The sequence below is a fragment of the Eumetopias jubatus genome, unplaced genomic scaffold (genome assembly GCF_037043125.1).
Source record: "Eumetopias jubatus isolate StellerSeaLion01/CBP00866 unplaced genomic scaffold, mEumJub1_p1.0 scaffold_5, whole genome shotgun sequence".
NCBI classification, from domain to species: Eukaryota; Metazoa; Chordata; class Mammalia; order Carnivora; family Otariidae; genus Eumetopias; species Eumetopias jubatus.
This window is the reverse complement of record NW_028274811.1, coordinates 9,620,977-9,644,335: the sequence shown is the minus strand read 5'-3', so window position 1 is coordinate 9,644,335 and position 23,359 is coordinate 9,620,977. Positions and strand designations below refer to the sequence as shown.

At 39.6% G+C, this 23,359-nt stretch overlaps 1 protein-coding gene across 1 annotated transcript in view; it reads right to left on the bottom strand.

Annotated features, from left to right (window-relative positions):
- YTHDC2 (YTH N6-methyladenosine RNA binding protein C2) overlaps positions 1-16,113 on the bottom strand; it is an 84,047-nt gene extending 67,934 nt beyond the window's left edge. The window contains exons 1-6 of the mRNA XM_028093023.2: positions 15,749-16,113; positions 14,268-14,358; positions 5,928-6,124; positions 4,441-4,640; positions 1,514-1,680; positions 641-743 (exon numbers count right to left, since the gene is read on the bottom strand). Coding sequence (XP_027948824.1) covers positions 641-743; positions 1,514-1,680; positions 4,441-4,640; positions 5,928-6,124; positions 14,268-14,358; positions 15,749-15,995 — 1,005 coding nt within the window. The 5' untranslated portion in view covers positions 15,996-16,113. The remainder of the gene's footprint in view (positions 1-640; positions 744-1,513; positions 1,681-4,440; positions 4,641-5,927; positions 6,125-14,267; positions 14,359-15,748) is intronic.
- Between the last annotated feature and the right edge of the window lie 7,246 nt (positions 16,114-23,359).

Below are 23,359 nucleotides of genomic sequence, written 5' to 3'. Positions count from 1 at the left end.
ATTCATCTATTTCAGCAGCTACTTAATTTAGCAGCTTAACTATGAAGTTAAATGACTACAAGTATACCCCTAAGACTGGGAAATACATATTAGCTAAAGGAGGAGTCAGATGACTAAGCACAGAGAAAAAAAAACTTTCACCATTCTGGAGAATGCTAAGCACGTGTATCATTTTCCCATATACAAAGCACTTTTGAAAAAACTTACCTAGGGGCACCTGGGTGGCTCAGTTGGTTAAGCGACTGCCTTCGGTTCAGGTCATGATCCTGGAGTCCCAGGATCGAGCCCCACATCGGGCTCCCTGCTCAGCAGGGAGTCTGCTTCTCCCTCTGACCCTCCCCCTTCTCGTGTTCTCTCTCTCATTCTCTCTCTCTCTCTCAAATAAATAAATAAAATCTTAAAAAAAAAAGAAAAAACTTACCTACTTACTTTATTTGCCCTCATAAAACCTGACAGTAAGAATATCTCTACTTAATACAAGTATTTACATCTAACAATTATAGGCAATAAAAAGTAACTTGATTATAATAGCTGTTCAAAAAAATTGGTTCTCATGCGTACCCTATCCTAAAAATGTCATTGCATATTCAAAGCTTAAAGCAATCTGAGTTGTATATGGCAAACTCAGCAATATTCTTACCACAATAACATGTGTCACAGTTGACAATGTACTATCTCCTGCCATCAATGTACGAAGCAATATCCCATTAGTGCAAAATGTCAGAAGTGTCTTTGGAGAAACCCTTTTTGAAAAAATAAAAATAAAGCGTGCAATTACAACTCTCATATGTATTGAAAACATGATCACATTAAACGTTAGTCTTGTATGTACTTTAATAAAGGTTACTTAAGGTTACTAATATAATGGTAAACTGGTATGCATGCTTTATGACCCAAGTTATTGGAAATATGTATTTCATACCTGAAAATCTTACAAAATTTTTATTACTAAATAATTGATTTTATTACTAAATGATTGATTATTTTGTTAAGGAACCATAAATTGATTTTTTTTTAAAGACCTTTAATACTTTTTGCTCAGGGGAGAAAAGCGTATCATAAGTGAGCAGCTTTCTGAATTACTATATCCAAACTACTGAGAACAAAGAAACAGTACCACTTATCAAGAAGGTACTACTAGTACCACTTCTAATAATCAATTCTGTTACTATCATTTATTGTTTACTATAAACTTCAAATCAAACCTGGGCTCTAGCTGCTTTTACTGGCCCATTTTATGGATGAGAAAACCGAGGTTCAAAGAGGTGAAATAACTTGTATTTGATCATAAAACTATGAAACAGGCTTTGTATCTACGGCCCAACTCTTTCTTGAGCTATGTGTTCAAAACCTTACTAAGTTCAGTCATGACCTCAACATCTTACCAAAGACTTACTTGAAGCAAAATGATCATCTAATTTTTCAACCAACATATCCTCTGTATTTAGTGAAATAGAAACATTAGTCTTTTTGAAGAACGATCAAAGATAGGCTACAGGAGAACTGGCATTACCTGCTTTCTAATCGGATCTGATATCCAATTGTTTGACCAATCCTTTCCCTTCTCTCTGCAGCAACTCTTTCGGCCACAGCAATTGCTGCTAACCGTCTTGGCTGGGTACAAAATATACGGCAGGGGATACCATTTTTAAAGCAATCATCTAAAAGGAACTGAGGAATCTGAAATGAAAGTTTTAAAGTCCTATGAGATGACATGATCGTACTCCCAGAAGGTCCAAGTCAACCACAACGGAAAAACTACTGGAACTAAAAAAAAAGTTCTGTGACATGTCCTAACATAAAATAATCATAAAATCAACAACTTTCATGTAACTTCTAACAATCAATTAGGAAATGTAATTTTAAAAGATCTTTTTCACAAGAGAAACTAAAGTATTAAACATAAATTCATATACAGAGCCCCTAGGTGGCTCAGTTGGTTAAGCGTCCAACTCCTGATTTTGATTTCGACCCAGGTCATGATCCAGAGTTATGAGATCGAACACCCATGTCAGGCTCTGCCCTGGGGGTAGAGTCTGCTTAAGATTCTCTCTCTCCAGGGCGCCTGGTGGCTCAGTCGTTAAGCGTCTGCCTTTGGCTCAGGTCATAATCCCAGGGTCCTGGGATCGAGCCCCACATCGGGCTCCCTGCTCCATGGGAAACCTGCTTCTCCCTCTCCCACTCCCGCTGCTTGTGTTCCCTCTCTCCCTCTCCCATTCCCGCTGCTTGTGTTCCCTCTCTCGCTGTGTCTCTCTCTGTCAAATAAATAAATAAAATCTTTAAAAAAAAAAAAACAAAACAGAAATACATGCTCCCAAGTTTCTAACAGAAATGCATGGAGAGGGACACCTGGGTGGCTCAGTCAGTTGAGTGTCGGCCTTTTGCTCAGGTCATGATCCCAGCATCCTGGGATCAAGTCCCAGCATCAGGCTCCTTGCTCAGTGGGGAGCCTGCTTCTCTGCCTGCCACTGCCCCTGCTTGTGCTCTCTCTCTGACAAATAAATAAAATCTTAAAAGAAAGAAAGAAAAAAATGCATGGAGAGTAGCAAGAGAATTAGAAATCTTTCACTTTCTATGTACTATTTTCCATAATGTTTGAATTTTACATAATGAACATGAACAATGAACATGGAATGGAAATGCAAAAGGCAATTAACTTCCTAATGCTACTAAAGGCAAGATGAAACTGGCTAATGATATGAACTTTAAATTCTATTTATATTTCATAAAACAGACACATCAGTAATTTTACTTTAACTCCTCAAATAAGATGCGATCATTTCTTAGGTGTAAACCCATTAGATTAATAGTTTCTTCTTGAAAAGCAAAAAGCAAATAATTCATTTCTAATTAAATTCTCAAGTATCTTCATACCTATTAAATGATATACATAATTGTGAAAATAAGCATACTTAATGCCCATATACAAAGATCATTTAGCAAGAATATTCAAATAATTTAAATGAAAACATATTTGTCAAAACTTTCATAATCTCTGTTCAGTGTATGTGCTGCCAAAGCAAACATTCAAAATCTCTGTTCAATATAATTAGAACCGGTACAATTAAAACCTATTGGTAAAACTTACTCTAATACTAAAACAATCAACAACTGAACGGATTCTCTGGAATGACTCCATGGAATTTCAATTAATCATGAAATGACTCACACTGAAGAAAAATTTTATATATTGTGTTCAGATAAAAATTTCATCATGTTTTTCATTATTTAGTTTTAAAGGCTCAAGTTTTAGGGATAGTTATGCTTCTGTAAAAATGGTTAAGTCCTTCAAGTAAATAAGTGGTAAACTCTAAGTCAACTTTGCCTCCACTCCCTTGCCTTACCTATGGACTAGGTTTATTACACCAACCAATATGACCATAGGAAATGTTAAGCAATTGTCAAAAGCAAATTTATGTGTCCATAAAAGAAAAGATGTAAAATTATATTGACTATTCTATCTGAATCTCTATCAAAAGCAAAGTAATTTTACTATTTTAACATGTGAACACGTAAAGAACATAAAAAAGGTCAAATCACTATGCCATACTTACTTCCAATCTGTCACCCGGAGGGAAACTGCATAATGAAGTACTTTGATACTAAACATCCAAGTCAAACCTGTCATACTGATTCCATTCTATAGTCAACTTTATTTTTTTTAAACTGTATTATTATTATTTTAATATTAAGGACTCTCCTTCTACACTTGTCACCAAGCCCAGGCTGGGTTAACAGTAATGAGTCCTGGAGGCAATTACTTACACCCAACTCTGGACTTTCTGGTTATAAGCACTATCTTCTCTCTCTACCTCAGCCGAAAACCCAGACTCCTGAGGCCTCAATCCCTGCCTCCCTATTCCCGGAAGACACCAAAGCCAACCTATGTAGGAGGCTTTCTCAGAGGAGAAGACGACTTTGTCTTCCCAGAAGACAAACCCTCTACTTTGCTTTATGAGACGGATAGCAACCCCAAACCACAGACAGGTTGGGACCTGCGCAGGCCTCAATGTCTACAGTCGACTTTATATTAACACGACATTATTAATACTGCTGTTAATTTAGCTGCTACGTACAAAACACTGATCAGCACGTTACAGACATCTCTAACCTTCACCGTAAATGGGAGCAATTATTAGCTCCATTTTACAAATGAGGGCTCTGGCTCATGGAGGTTACAAGAACTAGCCTCATCCATATTCCTTTATGATGCCCAATCACATCCCCATTTCTCTTTAAATGAAGGCCCAATGTGCTAGCTTAAAAGTACTTTAAAACATTTCCTTTCTATAAATTCTCAAAATGTACTCCCAGTAATATCTTTGAAATAACCACTGAAGTAACCAAAAGGGGGTTATTTTGGGTTAAAATACAAATTTGATATAAAACTATCCTGTGGGAAAAAATATTTTTTCTTCCATAAACAACAAAGAAACAAACCTGCGTAGTCTTTCCAGATCCAGTTTCTCCTACAATCAAAACTACTTTATTTTCTTTAATTATTTTAACAATTTCTTCTTGTTTCTCAAACACGGGCAGAGACTGCCTGAAAGAATCAAATTCAGATTCTCCTCTTTTCACTGGAATCTGAGGTATGCCATTGTTGAGTCCCCAGCTTGTTTTGCTCATTTCCCAGTTTTCTTTGAAAATGAATAAAGGAACAACAACAAAAACAATTTATGGTCAACAATGTTGAAAAAGTGTGGAAAACAAAGATAAGTAATTTCCAATGTAATTCCATTCGAGTGTTTCTTCTCTACTCAGTCTACATGAAGTTAGCAAGCAATGCACCACTGTGGTACTCCTACGCCTAAGACCCTTTAAAAACAAGTTACAAATTTCAGTTATCAATCAAAAAGCAAATTTCTAAAAGTATTTCTGGTGCACAATGTTTACAAATGAACAAAAATCAACCACTCCATAACCACTGAAAATAAAATGGGATTCTGATATCCTTAGAGTTTTCATGCTTGCTTCCATCAATAACGACACAAAAAACTAAAATGGGAAACAATGTGCATTATAACGTCTGTTATGTACGATATGAAAACACATCGTGAAAAGAATAATATTCTGTCTGTATGTGTAAAGCTAAATATGTAAGATTATGTGATCAATAGAATAATATGTGTAAATATAAGGTCCTAACTGAAAATTTTAGCTAGCATCTGCATTTAATTAATAAGCAGATAGGAATAAAAAAGAGACATGATGTGTTTTATATTCTTCACATAAATCAAAACATTTTAGAACTTAAATTCCTTGCTGTCTAGGATCATGTATTTTCTACACTCTGCAAACCTACTCCAACAGACAATGGAAATTATGCATATCTGAAACTTTAGGTAAATAATAATTTTCTAAGAAGTTATTTTTCCAAATGATAAAATTACAACTTCATTTTACAACCTAAATATATTATTTATCTACCCTTCGGCAAGTTAGTGTACTGAGGACTCTGTCCTCTTACCAGAAGCTAAAGCCCCAATTCAAAAGCTCACTCATTAGCATGTCTTGGCAGTGTAATACAGGAAAATCCAGACCCTGGAGTCAAATTCCAGCTCTGCGGTTTAGTGGCTGGTTGAGTAGCCTTGAACAAGTTATTTAACTGCTCTGAGCCCGTTTAACCACCCCTGAGATAGAGGAAATTCTTACCTTGGGAGAGTTGTTAGGAGGCCCTACATAAAGAGTTTAGCACACTGCCTAGCACACAATAGGTGCTCCATAAATGATAGCTATCACAGCGACACTTAAGACTTGTCTAACTTCATCACGTGCCTTAACACTGCATTTCGTTCCAAAATTTTCAGTTCTTGATTCAAACTGAGAAATCTCATTGCATCTTAGTTTTTTAATAAATTTAAAATGGTAAAAGAACAGTCATCAAATAATAGGATAGACAAGGAAGCTTCCCAGAAAATACATACCAGCTTCAACTGCAAACACATTTCCTCTTTCTGTTTTAGGCAGAAGTTCAGTACGCTCTTTATTGGTGACAGGAAATCTTTGAATTAGGCTCCTAACAGCATGTTTTGAATTATGAGTCAAATTACAGGTCATCATTGCATGAGCTGTTTCTGATCCATCTTTCTTCTTCACAGTTAGGTATCTATTTGCTCCCTTTCTGAATATTAATAAAAATCATTTATTTACTACATATAGTCAATTTGTTCACAAATGATGTACGCCTACTTAGAAAACACGTCTCAAGCAAAACATTGAAAAAAATCAAAATGCTTTGGGAGAAGATGCTGAAAATCCCAAAAAAAAGTCAGTAAGGAGGGGTTTGGTGCTGAAGTGGCCACAAGACCATTTTCAATTAAAATTTCAAACTGCTGCAAATCCAGTTTTTAAACCTCAAAAATGGCCTACTTACCCACAAATGTTAAAGTTTGTCTTAGCAGACTTCATGGTGGATGGAAACATCACCAGTTGGAAGCATACAGAGGGAGAAAACCAATCTGAACAACAGAATCTAAAAATGGTAATAAAAAAGTTATGGTTCACTCTCCAGACTAATATCGCCCACTGAACGTTTCCATAGTATGCTGGTAATGTCACATCCCATGAAAACTGTTAGGAGAACCAAGCTTAGTGGCTGGACCAAAAAAGCATAAATCAACATTACTGGTAAGTAGTTTCATACGCATCTTGGGAAAAAGAAATTTTTCAAAGCTTCAGGCTCTGGCCTTCAGTTAAGGTAATGATGATTTAAAGCTGTATTCAAATTATTTGACGTAGGTATATTTATTTCTTCAACTGGTCCAGAACCGACAACATCTTTTATGACTTTTGTAGCTCCAAGAGTACCAGGTACAATGTTATACACACAGGAAGTCCTCAAATGTGTTTTTGACTGATTTAATAAGGCATGTCCATAATCTAGTAAAATACAGTACTCATAAAGCACTCAGGCTGTAAAACCATACCAACCTGGGTTTGAATCCTATCTCTACCACTTAGCTGTGAAACTAAGTAAATTATTTAAAAGCTCTGAGCCAAAGATAATAGTAATACCTGCCTCAAAGGATTACCCATATGACTACATAAGATAATGCATATAAAGGGCAACATCTGTTACAAAGTAAGTATTAAATGAATGAAAGCTATTATTATATAGTCTGGGTAAAAAAATCACTTATTTTTAAAAAGTTACCCAAAATATTTCATAAAATGTTCTACCATTTGTTACTGTCACTATCACTTACAGAAGTGAGCAACAAAGCCACAAATACAATGAAAAGTACATGTACACTTTTCCTAATTTTCATTAGATTTAAAACTTTTCAACAATATTTTCACTGTAAAAACAATAAAAAACTGGAGATTAACCTATAGTTTTAGCTGTCTAAGCCTTAAGTGAGGTTTTTGTCTTTCACCTTTTACCAAGATTTTTAATTTCTAGGAACTTTTTATGGACTGCTTTAATGAATTATAGATGTTCAGTACTGTCATCTACTCCTTAACAAGTGCTTAGTGATCTTTAAATTATGGGATAAAGACAAAATAATCAAATTTAACCTGATCTAGGAATTTCAGTTATTTCCATGGTAAGTAAGAATTACTGGATTCTAAAGATAATCTCTGCAGTAGGTTTGTTTCCCAGGACCTTTCTGAAAATTCAGCACAGTCATTATAGACACAATCATTCACTCCCCTCCTATGCCATTTATTTCATAAAACTTTTAACTACATAAGGCAGGAAGTGTGCTGAAATGAACACTAGAGCCACAAGTCAGGAGGCTTGTGTTCAACTAACTAGCTATGTGATCAAAAATCATTTTATTTCTCTAACACTATATACAAGTTAATTTAGAAATCTCTACTATTTCTATCAGTTCCAAGATGCTTTAATTTTCTTGAAAACTGTCTCTGGAAAGTTTTGCTATATTTCACCTTTAATTTTATTTCATTCATTCATTCAATCATTCATCATATATTGAGCACCTACTGCATGCCAGGCACTATGCTAGAAGCTGGGATTACAAAGTTGAGTAAAACATACTCTCCTCAAGAAGCTCACAACTAAAATGGGTCAGATTCAAACTTTCCTAACATAAGTTGCCTACTATTAATACAGCATTTACGTACAAAAATAACTCAAAGTAAGCATGTGTGAGTAGTTAGCCATTACCATTTAAAATTTACTGAATTCATTTTGAACACAAATGGTGGGGTAGAAAGATATAACCAACTTCATGGTTTTTATGTTTTATAAGATTCTACTTGTGGCTCTTAGTACTCATTCTTACCACATTCAGCACCATAGTGACACTGGTAAATGATAAAAAGATAAGTGAAATGCTTGGTAAAATATTTGTCTTGTTGTGAGGATGAAAACATTCAATACAGCAGAGATTTGTCCTACTTTGTAAACTAACACACTGAGATCTCATCATGCTTTCCTTCCAAAGTGGCACTATTCTTTGAAGAAAACCATTAAGGGATTCCTTTTCAAAGTAAAATTAACTAGAAACCACGATGTAGAAAAGATGCTAAACAAAATAATGTCACAATAATTTTTTCAAAATAAAATGCAAGCTCCACATGCGATTTTTAAACATAAATGTGCTAATATTACAGGCAAGAACATCATAACATCTAACTTTCAGAGTGTAAAAGTAATCAATACATGCTATCAGGAAGTTTTGGCATTTCAATGGCTTCTTCCTTTTAAAGATTTTATTTTTATTATTTGACAGAAAGCGAGACAGCAAAAGAGGGAACACAAGCAGGGGGAGTGAGAGAGGAAGAAGCCGGCTTCCGACTGAGCAGGGAGCCCAGTGCAGGGCCCAATCCCAGGACCCTGGGATCATGACCCGAGCCGAAGGCACACGCTTAACAACTGAGCCACCCAGGCGCCCCTGGCTTCTTCCTTTTAAGGCGCCCCTGGCTTCTTCCTTTTAAAGAAAAACTATTAACTCATCAAATTTGATGCAATTTTAATATTAATTTATCAATTTACACAGCACATTACTGAACATTTAACTCAAATACAACCATATGCCTTACTATTCTCCACTCTCCAAATCTGTAAACGGTTTAAAAAATCAGCTAGGGGGCACCTGGGTGGCACAGTTGGTTAAGCACCCAACTCTTGATTTCAGCTCAGGTCATAATCTCACGGTCGTGAGATCGAGCCCTGTGTCTGGCTCAGTGCGGAGTGGGGAGTTTGCTTGAGGATTCTCTCTCTCCCTCTGCCTCTCCCCTCCCCCGGTTCACACATGTGCGTGCGCACACTCTCTCTATCTTTTTTTTTAATCAGCTAAAGAACCAAAATTTGAAATGACAACTTAAAAAGCTCACAGCCAGGGGCACCTGGGTAGCTCAGTTGGTTAAGTGGCTGCCTTCAGCTCAGGTCATGATCCCAGAGTCCTGGGATCGAGTCCCACATCAGGCTCCTTGCTCAGCGGGGAACCTGCTTCTCTCTCTGCCTGCCGCTCCCCCTGCTTGTACTCTCTCTCTCTCTCTCTCTCTCTGGCAAATAAATAAAATCTTTAAAAAAAAAAAAGCTCACAGCCACCAAGGAGCTAATGCCTCAAAAAATAATCCACATTCATATGATGCCTTACAAATGCATCACTTCCTATTTCCTTAATTTATACTTCCATTAAGCAGAAAGATGCAAAGACCTAACTCCAAACCGTTCTCTTCCCAATACTGTAGTACAGAATTGTAAATTTATTAAAGTTTATATCATACTAATTCATACTTTTTATGACTATGTGGAAATTAATAAACCAGTTAACTTTGTCACTAAACAAAGTTGCTCTCACGTCATGGACACCATGATGGTGGTACACTGGTTCATTCTGTGACTTTGGACTATAAACAACTTAAAGACAAGACCTAGCTAATGTTTCCAGTTTAACTCCTCACAGCTCCTAGGACATTGCCGTGAACCCACTGTGAACAATCAAAAATTAATGAAGCATTAACTATGTTCAAATCCTGGCTCTACCTCTTGCTAGCTCTGTGATCTTGGGAAAATTACTTATGTCTCCAACCCTGAACTGCCTCAGCTGCTATACAGATACCAGATGTTATTAACAGAACCTACTGATTAAGACTATTGTGAGCATTAACTAATCTACTTAAAGCCATTAGCATAGACCTGCTGCTTATGAGAACCTAATGAACGTGAGCTGTCACTATTATTACTGTTAGGCACCGTAGGCTGTTTCTTTTCAATGGATGCCCAAAAAGTCAGTAAGACACTTAAGTCACTTTTAACCAATTTTTCCTATTTTAAGTGGGGCAGAAAAGGAGAGTGCAGTACACAACCTTCCCAGGCAAGAGGCAAGGGAGTCAGGAACCCGAATCTGAAAAGGGGGCTTTCTTGCAGGGTACAGCCTTCCAGTCAGGGTGGCTAGAACACGTGGATACCTAGGAAGCAGGGACATCAGCAATCACAGGGTAAGAAACCTGTACCTGGAAAACCTATTTTCATGTACTTTATAGTTTCTCTTTCCACAAGTCTTTAACAAAGTTCATTTTGTAAATTTCATTTTGCATCACTTGCACTAGGAAGAACAGAAAAGAAATTGTTTTGTTCATGAACAAGTCAAACAAAGACTCAGAAAAGTATGCTCTTAAAACCAAAATTCAGACCTCAGTTGAGGAAAAAGGGAAATTATAAGGAGGTAAAATTTTGGTATGGGAAAGCTTGCCTAAAATTTCAAACAAAACTTTAGGCTACACTAAAGAACACAAAATGGGGACATTACTCCAACAAAAGAATTTTCACCAAAAGATGAGCAATTATAAAAAGTAATTCAAAATAAGTAATCAACTGCAAAATCAATTCAACTCTTCAGGAGGAAATGAAAAACAAAATCTAACACAGACGGCTGTTTTTTGAAAGAAAGGAGAGCAAAAAAGAGAAAGTGATGAGAAAAAATAACCGTCAACTTTCACACAGTAAGCCTGGAATCTATATATTTTTTAAAGATTTTATTTATTTATTTGACAGAGAGAGACAGCGAGAGAGGGAACACAAGCAGGGGGAGTGGGAGAGGGACAAGAAGGCTCTCCACTCAGTGGGGAGCCTGATGCGGGGCTGGATCCCAGGACCCTGGGATCATGACCTGAGCCGAAGGCAGACACTCAAGATGCTCACTGACTCAGCCACCCAAGCACCCTGCCCGGAATCTATTTTTAAACCTCATAAGATACTCAAAATAAACTACAGAATCACAGAATTCGAACTAAAACAAAGAGACTTAACTCCTTCATACTTTACATTTAAGAAAATAGGCCTTGAAAGTTAAGGGCCATGACCAAAACTAGAGAATGAGGCAGTGAGACACTGGGAGTGAAATCCAACCTTCCTCCCTCTTCCTCCACACCAGGCTCTCTCTCAAATACTTATTAAGGAAACATGATACCAGATACAAAAGAAATACTAACTTACTAAGTCAATGAAGTTATGCTAGGAAGTGGGGGGAAAAATCCTTTACTCAACAGTAAACAGGAAAACCCATGAAAATGTAAGTCAGGTACAAATTCTCATATAAGTGAAAAGAAAGGATATGACAACCATATTCCAAGTACTTAATATACGTGAAAAGAAAGGCATCTGAAAATCACAAGGACCACAAGATAAGCATCGTACTACCTTTAATCAAGCTAGGACATTTCCTAACAGTATTTACAGAGCACTAGGAATAGGTACTATAGCCCAGATGAGAAAGCAGGTTTGCCTGACTTCCCTTAGCATCTTTTTTCCTCTCTCCGTCCCTTCAGTGTTTCCTCGCCCACCTTTTTTTGTCCTGATAACTTCTATCTTGCTCTTTCCCCTTCCCCAGGTTTCTCCATTCAGGACCATCCCTTAAACAATCATGCTACTGAACAGAAGCAGATGTAGTCCATTCTAATGGACTGCTTTTCTAAGGGTAATTTCTAATGGTCATTTCCAAGTTAACTGTTCAGAATTCAGAACCCATTTACCATAGAAATAACATAGCTACAGAACTGTACCTTACAACAGATGCTTTCTACTGAGAACCCACAATCTCTTATCTGCAACTCTTAACCCAAACAATGAAAACTGGAAGATTTCTGTAAGTTTGCAATGTGAAAATTAATAAAGGGAAACCTCACTAAAGTGGAGAGGGAATGCTAGAAAGGGAGGCCGGTAGGGAAACCCAAGCTACTCATGTCAATTACAGGAAGAATTGTTAATTACAGACCCAACTGAAGACTCCTCAAGAGGAAAGAAGCTTGGGGGTGCCTGGGTGGCTCAGTGGGTTAAGTCCGGTTAAGACTCAATGAGTCCCAGGCCACCTGGGTGGCTCAGTTGTTAAGCGTCTGCCTTTGGCTCAGGTCATGATCCCAGGGTCCTGGGATCGAGCCCCCTGCTCGGCGGGAAGCCTGCTTCTCCCTCTCCCACTCCCCCTGCTTGTGTTCTCTCTCGCTCGTTGTCTCTGTCAAATAAATTAAAAGCTTTAAAAAAAAGAAAAAAAAGACTCAGTGAGTCCAACTCCTGATTTCGGCTCAGGTCATCATCTCAGGGTTGTGAGATAGAGCCCTGTGTCAGGGTCCATGCTGGGTGTGGAGCCTGCTTAAGATTCTCTATCTCCATCTCCCTTTGCCCCTACCTCCTCCCTCCCCCACCCTCTTTCTCTCCTACTCTAGGAAAAAAAAAAAAAAAAGGCAAAGGAGTTTCAATTGCAGGCTCCAACAGAAAGATTTACATTGCTGTTTCTTGTTCTTTTTTTTTTTTTTTGCTGTTTCTTCTTCTACAAGAAATCAACCACCCCAAAACTCAGCCAATGAGAAACCATCATTCTTGCTTCTCTCCAATGCACTTTTGTTCAAAACAACCCCTCCCCACTTCCTCCTCCTTCTCCACAAAATAATGTTCCTATCTTTTGTTTGTTGGACTTGCAGATGGTTTTGTAGGTTTTTAGGGTTCAAGGCAGCAACTTCATTTGGCAGGAAAGCCTGATTACATTGATATGAGGCTATTTCTACTATTTCTTTATCTTACTGTGAATATTCATGTTTCCCAGCAGAAATATTGTGATTAAAGGTGATGCCTGCACCTTATGAGGGGTATTACATAACATACTGCAAATATACCCTAAAATGTTTCTAAAACCTGAATCTCAAAATCCACTTGTTCCAGGTGTTTTTGGATAAAGGATTATGGCCCTGTACTCTTTTTCATCTGCAAGTGCTGTATTTAACTTATGCAGAGGACTATAATATGGGCATGCTCAAAACCTTCCACTGTTTCCAGCACCGGCCTTAGTGATATTCAAAACGCACATTCACCTAAGCTAAATCCCATCTTACTCAGTAATGTATCACTGTGGGCATTCAAATGCCAGACATTCCTACATCAGGTACTTTCATCTTAGGACCTTCCTGCTGTAAATTAAAAATATTGACCTCATAATCTTTTGTTTTCTCTCTTTTTAACCTAAACCCTGTTAAGCTGAAATTTTATCTTTCTTTCCCCCCTCCTTGGTTCTTAACCACAGGCAATTTTGCTCCCCAGGGAACACTTTGGCAACATCTGGAAGCATTTTTGGTTGTTACAGCTGCGGGTGAAAGTGCTAGTGGGTAAGGTTAGATATGCTACAATACACAAGACAGTCCTCCACAATAATTATCCAGTTTGAAATGTTAATAATGCCAATATTGAGAAACCCTGCTATATATCAATCCCTTCATCCTTATTCCCAAAATGAAATCGTTTCATGTAATCATAGAGTTCTTCAATTTGGATGGTAAAAATGACTTTTTCCCCTACAGATCAGTGGCCCTCAAAAAAATATATACTGTTTCTTTCTTCCTGATCCATTTTATTTAGTCTTTTCTAATCATCAGTTTCTTGAGCTGGTAAGAAAGAAAACAATGATTATGTATTCTAAAGTTACCATTACAATACAGTAACATTGAAAGAAATAGTTCTGTAAATAATGGTACTTATTATCTTTCATCTATCCATTCTGTTTAAAAAAGGAGACTTAGTTTCTATGAAAAAAGAAAACATTTTCCTCAAGCAACTTCAACTTTTAAACTATTTTTCTTACATTTTAAACTTCACTTTTTTTTTTTTTTAACCCTTAAGGGAAAACAAAAAAAGGGCAAGATAGGAGGAAAAGCAACGAGCTAAGTTTGGTACAGACATGAATCAGTTTATCTACAATATAATTAAGGACGTGAATCTAAAACAGTAATAACTACTTAAATGGAGTCAGGAACATTTCTTTTTTTGGTAAATAATTCTTTTTAAATAAGAAAAGCTATCAGCTTACCCTTTACTTTTAGAAACCAAACCAAGAGACTGACTCAATCGATGAACAAAGGCTCTTTCAGTGCTGGTGAAAGAAGAAGGAAATTCCATTTCTATATGAAAAAAAAAAAACACACAAGGTACCATTTGGTAATACAAAATTTTCTTTCAAGGTGCTTCAATAAACATACAGATACAAAATATGAAAAAACAGGCGCCTGGGTAGCTCAGTCAGTTGAGCACCCACCTCTTGATTTCTACTCCAGTCATGATCTCAGGGCTGTGAGATCGAGCCCCAAGTGCAGCTCCACACTGGGCATAGAATCTGCTTAAGATTCTCTCTCTCCCTCTCTCTGCCCTTCCCCCAACAAGCACTCTAAAAAAAAAAAAGTCATATAAGCATATGTGATTTTATGTGAAAAGTCATTTTCACATTATGTGAAAAGGTCATTTTATGTGAAAAGTAGATATTAATTCAATTAACTACTGAATGTCTATCAGAATTACCATATTAATAAAAATTAAATCTAAACGTGATAGAGGATTCTCATGTTCACCAAAGATTACTCCTCTTATTTGTGCTGGAATCTTCAATTGGTACGATGACTGATGAACATATTTTACTATTTTAACTTGGTTTAGTCCTTACTTGCTTACTTAACAAAAAGATTCATTTCCTTCCGTGATAAGCGATGCTCAAGCATGATGAATGCTTAACGTCAAACTCCACTGTCTTTGCTTTCAAAAAACTATAGAATTCCTATTTCACTATATCTCAGACTGCATTTGTTGCTTTCATATTGCTGAGGCTTTGTTTAATGTAAGTTCACTCTGTCCAAGTCATTCATTGCCTGTTCTGGATCGTAAGGTTCCAAGGTCAAGGGTCCCCTACTTGGGCCAGTAAATCGGAATGGGCACTCAGTATGTTGTACTGATCACCTCGGGTCGGCGGCGGTTCTGCACCGTATGACACAAGACAAGTAGCTTTCCATCCTTAAGTGGTGTGAAAGACGTCTACCAAAACCAGTTTAATTTTCTTAAGTGTTTAAGCGTGATGCTTTCGGGATTTAAACAAAACACTACATATTGCCAATACATGTCTGATTTCCTCCGCTCTTCTGTAGTTTAAACGTGCCTCAGCTAAGGCTACCACAATTTCCTTTTTAAAAAAGGGGGGGTACCAATACCTAAAAACTGTGGGTTAAACGCCCCAAGCTGCCTACAGGCCTCTCTCTGGGGAAAGAAACGCTTCCGGCAAAGGAGCAACCCCACTCCTCCACCTTCTGATTACTGCTAGGCAAGTGCTTTAACCCTGCCGACCCGCAGGACGCCGTGCATCCCACCGAGCGCTAGCAAGCGCGGCCCCACCCGCCGGGGAGGCCCGCTCCAGCGGGCCCGGGGGCGGCCCAGGCCTTCCCTCCCCACTGAGGCCGCATCTTCACACCGTGGGTCCCGGCTTGGGGGAGGCGGGGCAGCCGACGGGGTCCCTGTCGGGAACCTCACCTCTCTGATCCCCGCATAGGAAGCGCTCCAGAGCGATATTGACCGCGATCTTCACCTCCTCGTCTACACGAATGTCCTTCAGCCCCTTGGCCCGGCCTCCGCCCCCAGGGCCGAACTGAGCTGGGCCTCCCCCGCCGCCGCCGCCGCCAGCAACGGGCGGCCGCGGGGAGACGCTGCTCGGCCTGAACATGGCCCTGGGAAGTTCTCCCCGCGGGCGAGCCGCCAGGCCTGCGGGCGGACGGTCCATGACGAGGACGGAGGGCTACTGCCGGGACTGGACAGCTCCGCAGGCGACCTGCGGTGGGCCGGGGTCACCAGAAACCGCCAGTCACCACAACGGTCGAGGAGGAGCCCGCGCCAACTGAAACCCGGGCGGAGCGGAGAGCGCAGGCGTGATGACGTCACCAGGGCCGCGGGCGCCCGTGACCTCAGCGCGTCGGCCGCTCCTCGCCTCCCAGCGGTTGCCAGCCAATGTAGTGCCCGGACCCAGCCGATTCTCTCTGTCTTCTCCCGTTCCCCCGTCCGCACCAAGGCATTCCCGTGCATCCTTTTATTCAATCACTCTTTCCTTAAATCCTTCATTAATTCCTTCCGTGAGCCTGTGAGGGCTCCCACTATGTGCCCGGCAGGCACTACGCCACGACGTAGGTGTGGGAGCGGACAGACGTGGTTCCTGCCCTCTTGGAGTTCACATTCTAGTGGGGGTAGAGTTGGCAGATTTAGCACGTAAAAATGCAGGGTGCCCCATTTAATTGCATTTCAGATAACGAATAGTTTGGTTTTTTGGTTTTTAGTATTTCCCATGCAACATTTGGGAACACATAGTAAAAAAAAGTTATTCTACTGAAATGCGCTTTTAACAGAGCGCCTGTATTTTATGTGGCGACCCTAAATGAGGATGACAGACAATAAAAAAGTACGTGCTTCAGTGATAGTTATAAGTGCTATATGAGATGATGGAAGAGGAAAGTGGAACTCTTTCGTTTTGGAGGTCAAACAAGATTATGAGAATTTGCACTTGCTTGTATACAATAACACTAACATAAACCTAATCCCAGACACCCTAACTGCTTCCACTGTGGTCTTCCCATGGTCCATTCTGCAGAGAGCAACCAGAGTGATCCTTTTAAAAATATAAGCTAGGTAGAGGCGCCTGGGTGGCTCAGTTGATTAAGCTCCTGACTTTGGCATAAGTCCTGATCCCAGAGCCCTGGGATCGAGCCCTGCATCAGGTTCCCCGGTCAGCGGATAGTTCGCTTCTCTCTTTCTCTCCCTTACTGCCCCTCTCCCCTGCTCATGCTTCTCCCAAAATAAATAAAATCTTTAAAAAATAAAAATATGAGGCAGGTAGGATTATACTCCTACATAAAGCACATCAATAGCTCCCCATTGCAACAACTAAAAACTCACAACTTTTTTACCATGACTCTCAAGACTCTGCCTTAGCTGGTCTCTGCCCTACCTCCCTGAATCTCATCTCCCAGGGCTCTCATCCTCACTTTCAGTGGTCACATGCACTAGTTTCTTTCTGTGCCTTGAACACACCAAGATCATTACCATCAGGGGAACTTTCCATTTGCATTGTTTCCTCCTGCCCAGGACAATCTTCCTCCCAGTACTTTCTCATCATTTAAGGCAGGATTCTATCCCTTACCTAGACAGGTTCTCTCACATCAATCTTGTTATCAATTACCACTGCTTGAAATTATTTTATTTATTTATAATTTGCTCTTTTCACTAGAATATAAGCTCAAGAGCAGGAACTTGTTGATCTTGTTTGTCAGTTTCATCAGCAGCTGAAACTGCAGAGACACATAATAAATATTCATTGGTTGGCCATATTTTGGAATCCGGGGTCAGGATTGGTCATCTCTACCCTCTGAAAACTTACTTCATAATCCTTGAGCTCCTAATCTCTTTGGTTTGCTAATAGAAAGAGTTCCGAATAAGCAGAAATAGGTTCTTTTTTTTTCAAGTTTTTAATTTCTAGTTAGTTAACATATATGGTAAAATTGGTTTCAGGTGTAGAATTTGGTGATTATCACTTACACATAACACCCAATGCTCATCATAACAAGTGCCCTCCTTAATACTCATCACCCATTTAGCCCATCCCCCTACACACCTCCCTCCATTAACCCTCAGTTCGCTCTCTACAGTTAAGACTCTTCTATTCTTGGGGCGCCTGGGTGGCTCAGTCGATTAAGTCCGCCTGCAACTCAGGTCATGGTCTCAGTATCCTGGGATGGAGCCCCATGTTGGGCTCTCTGCTCAGCGGGGAGCCTACTTTTCCCTCTCCCTCTGCTGCTCCCCCTGCTTGTGCTCGCTCACTCTATAGCTCTATTAAATAAATAAATAAATAAATAAATAAATAAATAAATAAATAAATAAATATCCTTTAAAAAAAGACTTATTGTTTACCTCCCTCTCTTTTTCCCTTCCCCTATGTTCATCTGTTTTGTTTCTTAAATTCCACATATGAGTGAGATCATATGGTATTTGTTTCTCCAACTGACTTATTTCGCTCAGCATAATACCCTCTAGCTCCATCCACATTGCTGCAAATGGCAAGATTTCATTCTTTTTGATGGCATATATATATATATATATATATATATATATCTGTCTTCTTTATCCATTCATCAGTCGATAGACATTTGGGCTCTTTCCATAGTTTGGCTAATGTTGATAATGGTGATATAAACATTGGGGTGCAATGTGCCCCTTCAAATCAGTATTTTTGTAACCTTTGGGTACATACCTAGTAGTGCAATTGCTGGGTCATAAGGTAGCTCTACTTTTAACTTTTTGAGGAACCTCCATACTGTTTTCCAGAGTGGCTGCACCAGTTTGCATTCCCACCAACAGTGCAAAAGTGTTCCCCTTTCTCCACATCCTCGCCAACATCTGTTGTTCCCTGTGTTGTTAATTTTAGCCATTCTGACAGGTGTGAGGTGGTATCTCGTTGTTTTTTGTTTTGTTTTGTTTTGAGAGAAAGCGAGCATGTGTTCATGTGCACATGCACACTGGGGCTGGTAGGGGGCGGAGGGGTGGGCAAAGGGAGAGAGAATCCCAAGCCGACTCCACAACCCTGAGATCATGACCTGAGCCAAAATCAAGAGTCAGACACTCAACCAACTGAGCCACCCTGGCGCCCCTCATCATGGTTTTGATTTGCATTTCCTCGATGACGAAAGATATTGAGCATCTTTTCATGTATCTGTTAGCCATCTGCATGTCGTCTTTGGGAAAAAAATGTCTATTCATGTCTTCTGCCTGTTGCAGAAATAGGTTCTATATTCCGGCCCTGGCATAGACATCACTGAACTGTGTGAACATTTACTACTACCTTGATCTCTGTGTGTTGTAATTTCCTTAGCTGCGCCATAATAATACCCTGCCATTAATTAAGTGCCCACGAGCATTGTCTTATTTTCCCAAGCTTCACAAAACCATATGAAAAAGTTATATTACCTCATGATACAGATAATACAGATGAAGAAGCAAACTGGATGAGGTTAAAATAACTAGCACAAGGCCATGCTATGAGTAATGAATGAGGTAGAGATAGAAAGCAGACCCAGTCTATGATGAAGCCCAGCTTCATTCAGAGACAAAACACAGATGGTAGATAATATCTGGATGCAGCAAATACGTAGTGATAAAACATTTTATAAGGAGTCAGACACATAATTGTTCTCAATCTTATCCCATAACTTCATAGTTCCACCATTTATTGGCTTTGTGGCTTAACTACTTACTCTGACCTTCAGATTTCCCCTCTGTAAATAGTTATATTTAAAACTTATAGGATGGTTGTGAATATGACATAATATGTAAGTATCAAGCATTGATTTCATGCTGTATTCCTTTTGTCACTCTTTCTTTTCTGTTTTTTTTAATTTATTTTTCTTAGTAATCTCTACACCCAATGTGGGGCTCAAACTCACAACCCCAAGATCAAGAGTCACATCTACTAATTGAGCCAGCCAGGCACCCTGTCATTCTTTCCTTTCTTTTTGGATAAGTGACTAAATGCTTGTATTCCTGGTGCCTGGTAAGTATATAGAACATATTCATTCAAATAAAAAAAGAATACTTGGGGCGCCTAGGTGGTTCAGTCCGTTGGGCATCTGTCTTCGGCTTGCGTGGTGATCTCGGGGTCCTGGGATCGAGCCCTGCATCAGGCTCCCTGCTCAGTGGGGAGCCTGATTTTCCCTCTCCCTGCCCCCTGGTCATGCTCTCTCTCTTGCTATCTAACTCTCTCAAATAAATGAATAAAATCTTTTTTTACTGTACTATTTTTAATTAACATATAATATATTGTTTCAGGGGTACAGGTCTGTGATTCATCAGTCTTACACAATTCACAGTGCTCACCATAGCACATACCCTCCCCAATGTCCATCACCCAGCCACTCTATCCCTACCAAACCCCTCCACTCCAGCAACCCTCTGTTTGTTTCCTGAGATTAAGAGTCTCTTAGGTTTGTCTCCCTCTCTGGTTTTGTCTTGTTTCATTTTTCCCTCCCTTCCCCTATGGTCCTCTGTCTTGTTTCTCAAATTCCCCATATCAGTGAGATCATATGATAATTGTCTTTCTCTGATTGACTTATTTCACTTAGCATAATACCCTCTAGTTCTATTCACATTGTTGCAAATGGCAAGATTTCATTTTTTTGATGGCTGCATATTATATATATACCACATCTTCTTTATCCGTCAAATGATTAAAATCTTAAAAAAAATACTTGCCTAAAGTTACATAGCAATAAATCATAAGGTTAATCAGCTCTACATTCTCTGGTATTTTTTCATACCCCTGGAAATTTCTGGGTGCTTAGGGTGAAACACTGCAATTCTACTTTTTACATATGCTTCAGAGAACAATTAAAGTAAGGAAGATATAGAATATTCACAAATGATTTCAAGTTATCCTTTGCAGAGACTAGACCAAAAGCTTTCATCCTTCTCTGAAAAACAAACTGAGGGTTCTAGAGGGGAGGGGGGTGGGAGGATGGGTTAGCCTGGTGATGGGTATTAAAGAGGGCACGTTCTGCATGGAGCACTGGGTGTTATATGCAAACAATGAATCACGGAACTCTACATCAAAAACTAATGATGTAATGTGTGGTGATTAACATAACATAATAATAATAATAAAAAAAGCTTTCGTCCTTGTTTTTATCACTTAGAGTTGTGTGGCCTTGTGCAATGATTTAATCTCCCCACCCACAAAATGGATATGATAACACCTATGTCACAGTGTTCTTATGGGGATGAAATTAGATTATATTAACTTTATGAGGATGAAGTGCTTATTACCACAATGCCCGGCTCATGACTCAGCCTTAGCATTCGGGTATAGTTAGATATTTTTTGCTTCACCTGATGGAAAACCCAAGCAAAAAAAGGCCCATAGTAAGGACCTTTCTTACCTTATACAATAAGAAGTCTAGGGGTAGGGTGCTTCCAGGGCTGATTATTTCAACATGGCACACCAATGCCTTCAATCATCCACCATCTGTCCAGCTTACCACTCTGTCATCTTTAATGTCTGCCACTCTCCTCTTGGTTGCAGCTCTAAGTAATCACATCATAACACGCCACCAAGGCATGAAAGATAAGTACCCACTGTCTGATGTCCTCTTTTAAGAGAGGGAGAGAGAAAAAACCTTCCCAGAAGTTCCAGAAATAGACATCCTTATGTCTGTTAGCCAGAACATGGTTAATGAACTAACCCCCAAATAGGAATGAATGGGATTACCATGAAAGGTCTGGTCTTTCCTAACGCAGATGTCACCCAGAAGAGAGTAGACAGAACTGGGGTTCTCTTAGCAAGTCATAAGGGATGGGAAATGGCTGTTGGGTAGGCCACCAAGGGTATTGTGATAGTCCTCAGTGATGGTCACCAATATTTCTGGTTTTCTAAATAAATAAATAAACATCTTTAAAAAAGAAAAAGAAAGAAAAACACAATCAGCAATTCACAGAAGAAATCAATGACCGAGAAGAAACACTAGGCATTTGAGGAAATAAAAATGAAAAGGACAGGAAGGAAATGAAATAAACAGAAAATAAAAGGAAATACAACTTTTCATCCACTTCTAAAGTTTTGCAAAGATTAAAAAGGTTGAGAACGGTTGACTAGAGTGTGGAAATTAAGCACTGCAATACACTGCTGGTGAAACTATAATTGGTACAAAGTTTGAAAGGGGAATTTTGTGATCTCTTATCAAAAACTATGTCCTACAGTAATGCTTTTTTAGAAAATGAACACAAGGGGTGCCTGGGTGGCTCAGTCGTTAAGTGTCTGCCTTTGGCTCAGGTCATAGTCCTGGGGTCCTGGGATCGAACCCCGCATCGGGCTCCCTGCTCCGCGGGAAGCCTGCTTCTCCCTCTCCTACGCCCCCTGCTTGTGTTCCCTCTCTCGCTGTGTCTCTCTCTGTCAAATAAATAAATAAAATCTTCAAAAAAAGAAAATGAACACAAATTGTTATTGCAGCAATATATGTAAGAGCAAATAATGGGGGGGTGGTGCCTGGGTGGCACAGTCAATTAAGTCACTGACGCTTCTTTTTACCTCAGGGTAGTGAGATGGAGCCCCATATTGGGCTCTGTGCTCAGCACGGAGTCTGCTTAACATTCTCTTCTCGCTCAGCCCCTCCCTGACCGTGCACACGCACATACTCTCTCTCTCTCTCTCTAAAATAAACAGATGAGGGGCGCCTAGGTGGCTCAGTCGTTGGGCGTCTGCCTTCGGCTAGGGTAGTAATCCCAGGGTCCTGGGATGGTGCTTCCATCGGGCTCCCTGCTTGGCGTGGGGCCTGCTTCTCCCTCCCCCTGTTTGTGTTCCCTCTCTCGCTGTGTCTCTCTCTGTCAAATAAATAAATAAAATCTTGTTAAAAATAAATAAATAAATAAATAATAAAATAAACAGATGAATCATGGAAAAAATAATTGGGGGAAAGAAATCTTAACCACGTTCATCATAGGAATGGTTAAAAATAAGGTGCTGTATGAACCAAGATGATATTATATTGTTACTGTTAAGAAAAATGAGTTAAAGACTTGTAATAAGGGGGAAATGTCAACACATCCTCAAACTTCCCTCCCCAAGATCAAACAAAACAAAGAGAACCCAAATTAGAGAGGAAACCTCCAACTTCTATGAAACCTTAAGATGGCAAAATCAGAAACTAACACTGCCAAATACACTGGAATTTGGATAAAATCCTGGAAAGGCAGACACAGACCCTCTGTTGATCTCACACTGAGCACAGAGCCCTCCAAAACAGGCGACTCTCCCCAAGACCCCCACCCATACTCCTTTACCTGCGGGCCACTGGGGCACCAAACCATGTCCCGGAGAGGAGCCAACACGGCGGAGCCCCTGCAGCAAAGCCCGCGTGGTTGATGTCTGGTACTGATGTTGTGCGGGGGAATGCCTGGGACCATACGGACCAGACGAGACTAATTCTAGGAGTGGATGGGTTTTGAAGAGCAAAAAAAGGTAAAGGAAGTCTCCTTGGCTTTTTATTTTCCCCCCAAGAGAAGTTGGTGCACCATTTGTGTCACTTTTCAAAATTAAGAGGGGTTTGTTTTGTTCCG